General features: G+C 37.4%; 1 protein-coding gene across 1 annotated transcript; it reads left to right on the top strand.

Moving 5' to 3' along the window:
* Positions 1-6,973: 6,973 nt before the first annotated feature.
* On the top strand, positions 6,974-8,706 carry LOC128262086 (phenoloxidase-activating factor 1-like). The gene is made up of 2 exons (XM_052996137.1): positions 6,974-7,050; positions 7,501-8,706. The coding sequence occupies exons 1-2, from the start codon at positions 7,002-7,004 to the stop codon at positions 8,199-8,201; spliced, it is 750 nt and encodes a 249-aa protein (XP_052852097.1). The 5' UTR covers positions 6,974-7,001; the 3' UTR covers positions 8,202-8,706.
* The last annotated feature ends 5,981 nt before the right edge of the window (positions 8,707-14,687 follow it).

The following is a 14,687-nucleotide window of genomic DNA, read 5'->3' as shown; positions in this document are numbered from 1 at the left end:
TGGCAAGCTGGCAGCGTTTCGAATAGCAGGCCTTCCCATCCTTTTTTCCATTTCATCCTGTTCTCGTTGCCATGTTTTCCCCACTCTACATCGCTTGGCTTTCTTCGCTTTTGGAGTCTGGGCTGATTTGTTTGCCCAATAATCCGAAAGCGTTGCGTCATTGGCGTCATCATTATCTAAATGCTGATCGATTTAGCAAGCTCTTTAACAGTGTTGCAAAATTAAAAATCAAAATTAATAATCTTATGTTGCAACAATATATTCGTTATTAATATTGAAATATGATATATATTTAAAAAAATCTTTTTAAATTAAATAAAAAGAATAAACATCCCTGAGTACGAAAAATATTATTTTATGGCACACTTAAATGTTCTTAAAAATTTAAGTTCAATTTTAAAAGTGCATGTTTCATTCCATTAAGCTTAAAAAAATATCTGTGATAATATATTTTATATGATTATTTGATCTTTATAAATACTTACATAACAATAAAAAACTTTGTATAAATTAAATATTATTTTGCAGCAAATAATAAATTAGTTAGTTAATATTTAATAATAGGTGATGAAAAATAGACTACAAAGAATGCTAGGTTTGAGTATTAAACATTCATTATTTTTTATATAATAATTATAATATTTTACTGCTCATGGCCACACTGTGCGGTGCTGTCAAGATTTTGCTCATCATTCGCCCCATCATTATGCCAAGATTTTGGCAACCAAAACGAGCCAAGTCGCAATGGGGCGTGGCTGGGGGGCTGGGCGGGTTAGGGGAAAGAAAAACATATTATTCAATATTTAAAAGTTCGCCTTCCTTCCGGCGGAACTGCCTTCCGCTCGAGTTGATCGATGACGTTGCCTCAGCCATTTGATGCTACTGTTTCCACAGCTGGGTTGTTCATCCCCTGACAGCCCATCATAGCTCTCTACTGGTTTTTCTCGCCTCACCTTACACCCCACCTCGCGGGGCCACCACTTGGCATGATAAATTTAATTCCGCTTCTATTTTGATGGCACTTGTCAATTCAAATACTTTTGTCAGTCTCTCTCCAATTTTTTCAGCTTTTTCGTTTTGTTTTTGTTTTTGAAGCAGAGCTAAGGGCTCTTCAGCAGCTGCCACGCCCCTTCGCCCACCGCACTGTGCACAAGGGCTGCGAAAAGTTGAAGGATTTTGACGCATTAGAGTGCTCCCCCAGGGGCAAAGGTTAGGTAAGGGGGTGTGTGGTGGGTGGTAGCTTAAGACACCTGCAAGCAAATGAGTGCATTTGTTGTAGCACATCTAAATGGATGACGAGGTGTCAGGCACCGGGAGATGACTTCAATTACCCCGCCAAAGAGGTATTTTCCCCTCAGAAGACAAAAAACGTTTATATAAAATCTAAGCGCTTACCTAAAATGTTTACCTTTAAGTGTAATAAATCATTATTATACATATGCCACTATATTTACAAGCGGAATCAAGCTATAGTATTTATCTCATTTTTATTGTTATTTTAATTATTTTAATAACTTCTTTACAATAATAAACAAGTAAGCGGAGTTTAACATTTTTTCGATTAAGCTTAAAATATTTATTTTGGTTTGTTAGATTAGATTGTTTATAATTAAAATTTTATTAACGCTAAGAACAAAATCTACAAAATGAATAAATTTCACAGCGCCATCATCAATGCAATAGAAAGACATATCTCTAATTTGAAAAACAGTTGTAACATACTTTTAGGTAACAGTACCTAAGTGATAGTTGTTAAATATTAAAAATAACTAAATGAATTACATTTGGATATAGATTTTACAACTTATCTTGGAAAATGCTCCAGATGCTGATTCAATCAATGAATGTCCCCCAATAAAGTACTGTTTTATACAAATAAAGAGTGATTATAGAATTCATCTTGCTTCGTAGAAATTGTTTTCAATGTTCCCGATTGTGTTCGACATTAACCACTAATGAAACATGGACAAGAAAGTGATCCCCGAGCAACGGCCTCCCCTCTTTTCCCATTTCGAGTCGAAGCACTTAACTTTTCTTGTAATCAGACAGCGCGGACACAAGATTCATCCACCATTGTTGGCCCAGCTTCAATTTTAAGTTTTTTCCCCGAATAAACCGGACTTCACCCAAGGGAGCTGCTGAACTGGGACCGAAAATGATGACTTAATATACGGAAATCACGAAAACTGATGGATTCCTCTGGGGTGTTTTTTATTTGGAACAAGCTCTGCACTGTGTTGTCCTTGTTTTTCGTCCGCGTCCTTTTCGCATCCCTGACCCCTGGTCCTGTCCTCCTGCGACAATTTCACGCTCTTCGGCCGCCGCCGACAAGCTGACAGCTGCCACTTGAGCGATGGCGTTTATTAGTTATTAAACGGCGTGATTTATGCCCCCTGCGATCCCCGGCAATTGGCCTGCACTTTGGCGCTTTAATGAGACCGCCTGCCGTGGAGATGGAAAATCGCTCGCAGGAACTGGACATCTGCGGTTCTGTTCACTCCACCCGAACACTGGCCCGAATTCGGAGCACTTTATTCGAGGGGTAATTTTAACGACAAATGGACAATTAAAAAATGGAAAACACTCTGAAGAGCCGCAAAAAATATTGACTACTTAAAATCACTACATTCTGCCAAAGAAATCATATGAAGTTAAAAGAACCTACAAGTTAAAAAACGTAATCTAAGTTAATCTTAATCTAAATACTGATGCAACAATATTTTCTATCGAACTATATTGAAAAGTTCAAAGATTTAAATAATGTGGAACTGGTCTAAAGGTTGAGAAGGACGGCCAGCGGGAATTTTTTTATATTTTATTCACTTCATTTTCTTGCACTTTTTTTATTTTCCTTTTTTTGTGATTTGTTTTGTTGATGTGATTTATTTTGATGTTTAATTATGTTAAAGCTTATATAAAAAAGTGTTTTTATTATTGATAATATTATTTATTGTGAGAGACTTCCTAATACTTGGATTTTTAAGACTTATGAAATATAACAAATTTGGAATTACTGATTCTTATTTCTCATAACATAATACTTACATAGATTGATAAAGAAGAATACAAAATGAAACAAATTTGTAATAAAGTTCAACCTAAAAACAAAAATTGAAATTTATTTTTAATAAGTGTGTCTGGAAAATAAACTACAAGCCGTATTAAATTCGAAGTATTAACTCAATACTAAATAATAAATAATAAAATAGTTCAAAATTCTTGTAACAAAAGTGCAATCTTATTGGCATTGTTTAAATAGTTGAGGCAATTTGAGGCTGCCTTTGCGTAGGTGTGAGAAAGAGTTTCGACTTAAATAGAATATGGCAATTATATTTAAAAATGGGAAACCTAGCCATGGACTTCTTTATATGTATATTTCTTCTCCACAAATGCCAAACCATACATTTGAAAACTGAGGACTCGCCGGGGAAATAGTGTTGATACGCTTGTAAAACTGATTGTTAACAGTTTATTGTTTGTTCAAGGCCTCGCATATCGCTTGTATGCATTATAATTGCCAAAATGTAAAGTCGAACCACCCTCAGCAAAAAAAACGAATCCCTTGTCCCCCAGTCCATTTGACTTCGGCAAAAATTGAGCTGCCTACTGTGCGCTTCTATTTGTTTATACTTATTTCGTTTTCACACCCCCTTGCGGGTCTTCCCATTCTTCTCCAGAGCCACCCCACCATTCCCAGCCTCATCATCATCATCACCATTCGTTTGAACTTGAAATCGGAATCGGAATAGGTCTCAGGTTACTTTGTTTTCCTTGGCCTCCGTTGTTTGTTTTTATTTCCGTTTCACTTTTCGTTGGGTTTGTTTGTCATTTTGAAAAATGCGTTTTGCAGTTTCTTTTTTTAAATTCAATTGTGGATGGCCGCAGTGCGTTCGAAAAAAAATCAAACCACCCCTCCAAGGTAAGAGCCCTTTTCTCGACTTTATCTACATCCTTCCATCCGCTTCAACTCCCCCTGCGGCTAATAACGTCCTCGTCAGTTCCGGCAGCTCAGTCCTGCCACCCCAACCATTCAAGTCCGGACTCCTTCTTGTGCTTTTCGGTGTCACCAAATTATGGTTGAAATTTTAACACAAATTTGTTTGCAAGCGTTTTCAGCACAGCGGGAAGTCTCTCAAATAGGTTTTGTGTTCCTATTCAGAAATGTTGCTCTTTTTATTTGTACAATGTACATATATGTATACAAATTATGATAGAGCCTCATAAAATGCTTAGTATTTTTAAGAGCACAGCCCTCTATGTAACCATAATAAAATTATTATTAGTTTGTAAGTTTCTAAATAGAAGACTCGCTTTTTCTTTTTGTACAAATTTAAATTTTTTAATTTTATTTGAAAGGATTTTGTCAAAATGCAGTAGGTACTCTGTTTTAATGCTCAATTGTTTTGCACCTTAAATCTTATAAAAAGAAACTACATAAATCCAAAACGAAGTCTCTGCCGATTCAATTATGATAGTTATCTTGCTTACTGCCAGCAATGTTAAATCAATGCCTATCAAAATTAAGCCCCGAGGTGGGAACATGGGAGTTTGTGTTGTCTCTAATCCTTTGACACATAATCCCTCACGCGTTCCGTGTTTTTCTTTTGGGAGTACCCCGTTCTATTTACTCCGGGGTGGAGGACACTTGCGCTCCATTTGTCATTTTCATAATGGGCGCAGAGTAAGTCGGTGGGAGCGTGTCGTCGAGGCCATATCTCGCGGATTACAAAACGAGACGGAGGCGCGACTTCGGTGGCACGTGACCCAGGAAGAGAGGCAGACTGAGATCACTATCGGACGGAACACGGATATTTATGTTCACCTAAGACGCGGCATTAGCCAGAGGCCTTCCTTCCCAAGTCAAATGGCACGTAAACCAAGTCGTTTAAGGTTTGCCCTGTCCCCGGATTTATTTCTGGGAATGTAACACGGAGCCACAAAGTTCAGCATAGGCCTTAACGTTGTCATCTTTCGCAGCCTTTCGATAATTTAATTCTGTTTTATAAAAATTTGGGAGAAAAGTTATTGCACATGTTTAAGCTGCACCAAGTAAATTGTCAAGTTATTTAAGGGGTTACATGAGTTTCTGAGGCCGAAAACAAGCACTTTATTTAAAAGTTGTTTTTTAATTATTTAGGTTTGGAATAATGTAGAAATATGTTTTTTAACTATTTAAAAATAAATTCGTTGAAAATTTGGAAAAGTCTTGTGCTGAGATCATTTTTACTAAGAGCATCCGGTGCATACGAATCTAGTGAAAAAAATATACAAAAATAAAAATAAATGAAAATTTTCTGTTAAAAATTAAACTAAAGAAATAAAATGTAATTAATGAAAACTTGAAGTCTTGAATTTTGTTTTCGTTTTAACTTTTTTCTAAATTTATAAAATTAGTAAAAATCAAAACTTTTTTAAAATCTATAAAAAATCTTGTTGCATAGTTTGTTTAATTTATTAGGTAAGTAAAAACCAAAATTGTTTAAATTATTAGTAAAATTTGAAAAAGGTGCAACTACTTCAAAAGTGTTGATCCGATCGATTCAAAACGATGGGAATATGTACTACGTATTTTTAAGCAGTTATGAGTTATCTCAACATATTTGGTTAATTTTTTAATCAAATAATTAAATCTTTAGTTCTAATAAAACTTAAAAAAAAAATTTTAATTCGTTTATTTGAGAAGGATATTGTTAAATTGGAGTTCTGTTAAGGCAACGAAAAAGAGCATAAGCTAAATTCTTGTCAAGTGTAATTTTATGCAAAAGACCCACATGTAACCAATAAGAACTGGACTTAGGCTCAGCTCAAAAGTGGCAATGACTTGGCGACTGTCAGTTCTCATTAGGGAGAAGCCGAGGCGAATTGATTGATTTATTTTGGCAATTATGTGCATTCGATTAAATGTTGAACTCGCAGTCACGCGGCGCTCGCTAATAATATGCAAGGATCCCGCCCAGCATCCCACTCCTGTTCTAGCAAGAAAAAACAACATAAATCCCCAGAAATATCCCATGGAGCTGGGGGATTACATGGCCCCGAATTGAAAACCAATTGTGCCCGGGATGAAAAATCGCGCCAACAAACCCAGCAGGCGATGGAGGAGGCGAGTCAAATGGGGATGTGGCCTGTTTACAATGTCGCTCGACTTGGACAAGGGGATTTCTTTGTTTTGGTTTGGTTTTAATTTTGAGCAACGAATAAATTAAATCAACCGACAGTCGAAATAATTGCCGGAAATTGGTGACGTTGTTGAAATTTCTTTCCCGCTTTCCAATTGAGACGGGCACGGAGATGGAGTCTGGTGCTTAATAAGATTATGCGTGACCCGGCGAGCACGGCTTCGGCTTCCATTAACGAGGACCTTCACCAGTCCACCAACTCGAGGCTTAAATTAAACGTATGACAGACACGTTAAGCTTGCGTTTGATTGGGTTCAAGGGAAATTCGATCAGGATAAAAGTTTAACAAAAGTACAAACAATCCCGCATAATTTCGACCGATTTCAGTGCCATATATATTTAAGGTGAATAAAAAAAAAAAATTCTTGACTTGTACTTTGACCTTGAATAATGGTTTTAAATATTTATTTGCAATGTTCATTTGGGAATTAAACATTGTTAATGTTTGTATTGCCATTTAAATAAGCGGATAACATTGTCAAAAAAAATATTGTGTTTATTTATTTATTCATTTTATTTTACTACAATTACTGTTTTAGTTTTTTTTAACGGTTGATATCATATCGCAATATTTCTGTTTTAAAGAAACTTGAATATCTGCTGCGGCTTGCAAAAGTTTGCTCCCTATCTTCTTATTTATTAAAATAGTTTGAAACAAAAAGCTCATATTCATGTAATTATTGGGGAACGAGAGTCAGTGCACACACAGCTCACCTGCAAATGTTTGTAACCTTTATCTAGGCAGCAAAAAGCTCAGTTTGATGTCTTTAAAACATGCTTTCAACCGATCGAGCGTTAGTTTCGATCAGAGCTTACTGGAAGATGTTTGTCTACTTCATACTCGGTCTATTGGCGACAAATCTCTTAACGCGTAAGTAAAAATTGAGTGGGATAAAACTATGACGATTCAGTGAGGTTATTAAGTGAGCTTGAGTCAGAAAATTGGCCTGCAATAAATAGATAAATAATATCAACTCTCATAGCAATCCAGTCACGTCATTGTAACTGTGGGAATTCAAGCTGTATAACCGGAAAGATATTTAAAGCAACGATTCTATTTTCTATCATATTTCATATTTTGCATAACGACCAAAGAATAGTGTGCGCTTTTCTAGATTGAAAATATTTAAAAGCGATCTTTGGCAATAAGAGAAATCTTTGATTCAAGCTTTTAATTTTTATTCAAAGAGGTATTAGAAGCAATAATGTATTATTACTGATCACAGCTTGATAGAAGATGAGTGTCTATTTAGAGACAATCATTACAAATCATTACAATTATTACATGGAGAAAACGTAATACATTCAACTCTTTTTGCAGCAATTGATGGACATCATTGCGGAAAGCTGCTGGAAAATCAGCTGTACAGCCGGAACGAGATCACCGCTCCGGATGAGTACCCCTGGATTGGTCGAGTTGGCTATGTCACCGAGAACGGAACCTCGTTTCCTTGCTTTTCGGTGCTGATTCACCAGCGCTATGCCATCCTGACCGCCTTCTGTGCCCTGTCTAACGCCGAGTTCGATGCCTTGTTCATCCTGTTTGGGGATTGGCGCGAAAACGAGAACTTCGAAGTGCGTGACTGTCGTCGCGAGGGGAACATCTTCCAGTGTGCTGCCGCGCCGCAAAAGGTGGACATCAATGAGCTGGTGGTGCATCCGGAGTACAAAAACGACATCAAGCACAACATCGCACTGGCCAAGTTGGAACGGGATGTGGAGTTTACGGACTATGTTCAGCCCATATGCTTGCCACCGGTCCAAGAAAACGATGGCAGCCACATCGCCCAGAGGCTGGAGATCGCGGGATTCAGGCGACCTCTTAGGGAGGGTCAGGAGGCGGATGAGGAGGGCGAGTGGCGCAGGAAGGTGCATGTGTTCATGGCAAGTAGCGAGTTCTGTAAGTCGGTCGCCTACCCCGACTGGCAAAATCTGTCCCGGAATCATCTTTGTGCTTTGGGCGAGGAGGAAAAAAACCCTTTACTTTGGATCACCGCTGATGGGAATCGAAGTCGTGGATGAAAAGCCACGGAACTTCTACCTCATTGGCATACCAATCTCATACATGTTACTTAATTCACCGAAAAACCTGACTATGCAAATATTTACCCGCATTTCACCATACAAGAAATGGATTTTAAAAAATATTGCTGTGATCTGACGTCCTTTTAAATCGCGGATCGATGTGATATTTAAGATAAGTTAAATCTTTTGAGTTAATCGAAAAAATCCACGTAGCAAAAGGGACTCTTCATGAATTTAAGTAAAAATGTAAATAGTTTTAAAAATAACCTTGCGGATAAAAAGCTTCAGAAAGCGTATTTAAATTATGTTTAATTTATAGAGGTTTACAAACATTTGGTGTTTGCTGAGTTAACAAATTTCTTTATTTGTTAAATTATTTGTTAGCTCATAATCAAACATAGATTATAAGATTTAAACACTTATAATATAAATAAAACAATGATGCTATTATAAAAGCAATTAAGCAAGTATAAGTTTGGTAGCGGACACTTTAATTAAAAAAAAAATAAACATTTTCAATTACATTGCGTCTAAATTTAATACGGTTTTAATTTGTATTTAATGTTTCAAAATTTAAAACCTATTCCAAAAGAAGCAATAGGAAAGTAAAAGTTTATGTTGTTTTTTAAATACTTGGAATTACTATATTTTTTTATTAGTAATGATAGGCTTATGACTGTAATTTGCATCCAACGCTAAAACTCCGGGATAGCATATATATGCCAGGTGTATGACTAGCAATTAGTAATAAATCAGTTCTCTACAAAAGAACGATAGACAATTCCGGAGATTTATTGGCCAAGCTCCAAGCATTCGTCTTGAGAATCCAGTGTGTCCAGGATAAATCAAAACTTTGTTTGCCATAAATAAAAGAATGGCTAATAATTACAGCAGCGTCCGATGGCCCCCGCCTGAATCCTGCTCATCCTGCCACCCACTCCACCCCCAAAGGAAGAAATGTAAATGAGTCTCTAGCGACTAATAAATTCCCAATTACACATGGAGTTGCCCTGGCCAGGGACGGACTTCTGGTGGCCAGGACACAAGGTCCACTCATAAAACTATGCCGGCACACCCTCCACCTCGCACCAGCAGTAAACTAAAAAGCATAAATTTCTGGAAAACGACAAATTCATGCACTTGGTGAATTCTAACAAAGGGAGGAAAAAAACGGAAAATCAAATGGAAAACACGGAAAATCACAATTACGTGAGGTTAGGGGTGAAGTTGGGAGGAGGACCAAAGCAGAAGCACTTGAACCTCTGGCGATGTCCAATTACGGGTGACGACGATGACGCCAGCAAATGCCAACATCTGTGACCCCGTGAAAGATGGCTATATGCCATGCCCTCCGGCAATCGCATTTGTTCCGATTGCCTCGTCCAATGCAGAAGATTGATATCCCCCGATATCGATACGACCAGAAAGGGATGCCGCTGATGTCATTACGTAAATATGATGCATTCAAAAGGACCTGATAAACTCCGTATCGATAGAGATCTGCCTTCAAACATATGGAAAAATCATCAAAAGATTTAAAATGCATTTGAACTTTTACATTTTTTGTTTACATACATTTTTTAAAAATTTAAGAAAATTAATTTTTAAAATTTATTGCTAAATGTAAAATTCAAAACAGTTTAAATAGTTTTATAAAACACTGCTTAAAATAATATATTTAGCAACATAGTGCTGATTAGCCTGTAGAAAATCGAAGAAGGACTCTATTTCTCCCAATGATAATTTTCCCGAGGTCCCTTACGAGTTTTCACCCATATCGGACCTCGTTAAAATTCCTGCGAAATCAGTGCGAAATAAATAAACACAAAACAGGAAAAAGGGGAGAAAAATAAAACAGACGAAATCGCAAATATTTAGTATCCTTACTTATGTTTTACGATTTTCGTGAATGTACGAGTGTGTTTTTGTGTGGGGCTTTGCCTCATTTTGGTGGAAAAGACCCCGTCCCGCTGCTTTTTATTCGTTTTTATTCGTTTTTATGCCTTTTTGCATACTTTATATATTTGTGCAAAATTTATGTGCGCTATTGTTTTTATGGCATGCACCCATTTCGCCCCATGTGCCATATACCCCCTCGTCCTGGAAGAAAGCGAAAATGTTATCCTTGTTCGAAAGGCATTTTAATGCCAGCCTGGGGTTGGGTGGAAATGGAAATGGGAGTGGGAGTGGGAGTGGGAGTGGGAGTGGGAGTTGGTGTGGGAATGGGATTGGAATTGGATTGGAGCTGTGTGGTTGGGTGGCTGTTCTGGCACTTTTCTGCAAATTATGGCACATGCGGCGACGTCGGCATTATGCCTGATCCTTCTGCCTTTGATATGGCATACAGAGTACATGTAGACTTGCACACACGAGTATGTTTTTATGTAAATCCGTGTATGCCTGGAGCCCTATCTATCCCCCTCTGCTGCCACTTAAGCTGCTTATGTGGCAAATACATAAAATAAAAATAAAATGTAAGAGAAAAGCTGAAAGAGAGAGAAGAAAATTTTCGCATAACGAGCATTTCCCTCTGCCATATTTGTGTTATTTTATTATCATTTTTCTTCGACATTCTTGTCGTTTGGGCAGATTTTCTCACAAAATGGCAGGCTGTGTAGGGCTTTTTCGTTCATGTTTATTCTTCCTCGACTTTAGCCTTTATCTTTGTTTGGTACAGCAGAGCTGAACCAATGACAAATACAGATTTAAATAAGGCATTTTTATTTAAATAAATATATAACTCTTATGATCATTAACTTAGAAGACTTGTCTTAAATTAACTACCTAATAAAAAATTCAAAAAACCCACTAAATAATAAAAAAAAAAAAGTAAAGAATGCCTTTGCTCAAAAAGGACCACACATAAACTTGCTAAGTTGTCTCAATGATTTATATTATAAAGAATGGCCAGATTCTCTTTATTGGTCCAATTTTGTAATTTTGTAATCACCTATTATTTTAGTTATTGGTATTAACATTAAGGGTATCAGTATAAAATTGTATACCTTGCTTATTAATGCAAAATGGTGTTTCTGTACAAAACTCAACTTAAATGAAAAAAAGGGAGTTTAAGTTTTAATTAGGTTTATTTAGATTGCAGATATCATTGCGGCATTTAAGCAGTCTTTTTATGACCAACCATAAAATCTCGATATTTTGCTGAATCATTTCTTTCTGTGTCTCTATTTTCCCAGCATTCTGTAGCTTCTTTGCATTGGGGGTGTTCACTTTTATATCTGTCAGATATGAGTTGCCATAAACAGTACGTGTGGGCGTGGGCTTATGTGTGTCTGAATAAATGTGGATGTGTGCCACTGATAAGAATCCAATTTCTCAGCAGCAACAATAAAACTCGGCTCAGTTTTTCTTAGGGGCGGGGCTGGAGCTCTAACCGAATCTGAATCTGCGACTGAGAAGGAGAAGGAGATGGAGACTTTTACTGGGCCTGAGATGACGATAAGCGAAAATGGCGAACCGCCTTATGACGCGACTTAACGGGATTCCATGCGCCCTGATTATGGGCATAAATACGAGCCACCCACAATCACACCCAACCCCACACCCACACCCACACCCAACCCCACAGCATACATGCGAGGAAAATTTAAATAAACTGATAAACGAATCCGCTCTAAGCCCCGGCCAACGTTGATGACTGTTTTGGCTGTTTCGGCTGTTCTTGCCCCTGCCCCCCGGCAAAATGAAACAAAAAGAGAAGATACAAAAATGAAGACGGGCAAACTGCTTTAATTAAAGCCAGAAGGAAGCGCAATGGTGGTCAGGAGGGTATGGTGGCCAGACCAGGTCCTCGGATCCGCTTGTTTATGACCCGCAACGGTCGCAGCGATCAGATACAGTATCTTCACCTGACACTGCGCCCGGCTCTGTATTTGCGTCTGCATCTGGCCGATCCGGCTTGCCAGCGGTGACAATTTATGACATACAACCTGGCCGCCGAACAGGAACCACTTCTCCAGCCAGGTATTCCAGGTCCCCCATTTCCCCCATTTCCCCCAGCTCCTGCTAATCCTGCTCCGCCTGGAGCAATGGATGCTGCAGTAGCCGCTGACCAATGGCCGGCGAGCTTATGAAAATCATAAACACTGAACGGCGGCCGACGGTGACATCCGAGCAACGAATATGCATTTTAATAAAATATCCTAAAAGCCACATAAATCACATCCGGACAGAGCGTTGGCATCGCGTGCCTTAAGTGGAGTTTATCGGTCGGCAGCCGCTTAATGGCTTTACCAACTTGCCTTTAATCCCCGCCATGGAGCAGTTCTCTGCTCCACATCACCGTGCATCTCAGTGATACGTTTCGGTACCTCCGATTAATCCATTTACTTATCTTGGGGGGAGCTCACATTCTTTGGTCACAGGCTAGCATTAAAGGTCTCTATATTTGAAACAGTTTTTATACTCTTTTAATATGAACGACTTAACAATAATAGACAAATAAAATGCAGCGAAATTGGGGTTCTGGAAATAAAACCTCGAAGAAATAGGTCCTGAAAAAGTAAAACGAAATATTTCAATAGCCATCGAAAAAGAAAACAATTAAACAAGACCCCATTTGTGGGGTGTTATTTTATAAATGAAATTTAAAAAAATATTAACCTATATTTATATATATTTTTCTTTATATTTTTTTCGTCATTCATAAATTTTTGTAAAACGTTCTCCATTTATTTTAAATTAAATTAAGACTTGTATGAAATTTTCAACAGTTTCAAAGTATTGAACCTATTCTTTTAAGGCATTTTGTGTATTTTGAAAAATTACTTGTTTTCCGAGTATTTCCCATATTCTAGCTTAAAAAAACAAATACGAAATAGGGACAGAAAAAAATTATAATAGTTCATTAAGTTTTTCACTTTATTGTCCAATTTTACAATGCTAAGTTTTATGAATAGTCAAACATTTAAAACAAAAAATCATTGTCTCTTCTACTTAATATATTTATACTAACACCCTCATGATCATGGCTAAATAACTACTCTTTTAATATTATTTTGTAACCAAGAAGTGAAAGGCGGAAATTACACTACAAATCTCACTACATGTCCTTGATTGCGAAAAGAACACAAGATTGGTAAATGGAAAAAAGGTATATCCTGAAAGAAGTGTTGCCCTTGATCTGTTAAAATTTATTTAATCTATGTCCAATTGGAGCCATCAAGTGCCAACTGTCAAAATATTCAAAAACCGACACTTTTCGTCTAGACTTGGACAGCCGCAGGCGCAGTTGGTCATACTTCTGGGCCAATTATCAATATCTGAGCAGGAACTGGAGTAGGTTCCAGGCAGGATCCCGAACTGGAGCAGCTATAATTATGACATATGATGGCACCGGTCGGTGCCAGGACCGACCCATGTCAAAAAGCCCGTACATGCAGGCATAATTTGGACTGCAAGGGAGACGTGGACGAGGGTCTTAGGTTCGTGGAATAATGATGCTGGGTTCTTGACACATTTGAGTGCTAATTTAAAAGTCTCGCACATGACCATGGCCAGGGATACATCGGTTACGGAAGGCAGGGAAGAGGTGTTGTTAACCCTCCCCTTTCCTTTAATTTTGAGCAAACGAGGGAAACAAAAATAATTAAGCTACTTATCATATTTTATTCTTTGTGGGTACCTGGTAGTGTTATAGAAGCTGACAAAAGTACTGCTCATGATTTAAAGCAATTAAAATGTTGTTTTTTAAGTACAGCAGCTTTAAGAATTGTTGTTTTTTTTAAACTGTACAAATTTTTTACAGCTCTAAAATCTTTGATAAACAAAATATTTGTTATTTTTGTTATTTTGTTATTTTTACTTAAAGTCTTCCAAACATGTATTATTTTTTAAGCTTTCAAACATGATTTGCATTATTAATTTGTTTACATATATTTGTATTTAAATAGGCAAATAGACACCTTTTTTAGAACTATAATTTTAATTAATCTTTACAACAATTTTACAGCTTTTAAATCAGTTCAGTTAAACGAAATATAAGTGGATAAATCATTTCTTAATTATGAATAAACAGACTCACTTTCACAATTCTAATATAACTTTTAATTATAATTATTACATTAAGCCTAAAAGTATTAGTTTTGGGTTAATATTCTCAGTTAAATAGAAATCTATTCTGTCTATGTCGCTGTTGACACACCAAAGAGAAATACAGCTTTTTCTTAAAGTGTGGATTAATTCCAATGAAAAGTAAATACCAAAAATGAGACCATAATCAACATGGCACATTGTATACATTGCGGGTCCGCCTGCCACCCCCTAAAACCCCCCCCCTTCCCCCATCCAACACCCAGACAGACATTTAACGATAACACCCAAAGATATCAAAATCGAAATATCGTTAGACGGTCCCGCGCAAAATGCTTGACAAGCATAACAAACACAGGGTACATGAGTCCTGAGTCCTGAGTCCTGTGTCCTGAGTCCTGGGCCAGGCTTTTATGATGGTGACGACGACCACCC

Source organism: Drosophila gunungcola, unplaced genomic scaffold (assembly GCF_025200985.1).
Source record: "Drosophila gunungcola strain Sukarami unplaced genomic scaffold, Dgunungcola_SK_2 000001F, whole genome shotgun sequence".
Lineage (NCBI taxonomy): Eukaryota > Metazoa > Arthropoda > Insecta > Diptera > Drosophilidae > Drosophila > Drosophila gunungcola.
This window is presented reverse-complemented; position numbering and strand designations above follow the sequence as displayed.

Bases quoted from the DNA above. Each gene is read 5' to 3' on its own strand.
- LOC128262086 (XM_052996137.1), top strand. From the start codon at position 7,002: ATGTTTGTCTACTTCATACTCGGTCTATTGGCGACAAATCTCTTAACG. The intron at 7,051-7,500 runs GTAAGTAAAAAT...CTCTTTTTGCAG, and splicing joins GGCGACAAATCTCTTAACGC to CAATTGATGGACATCATTGC.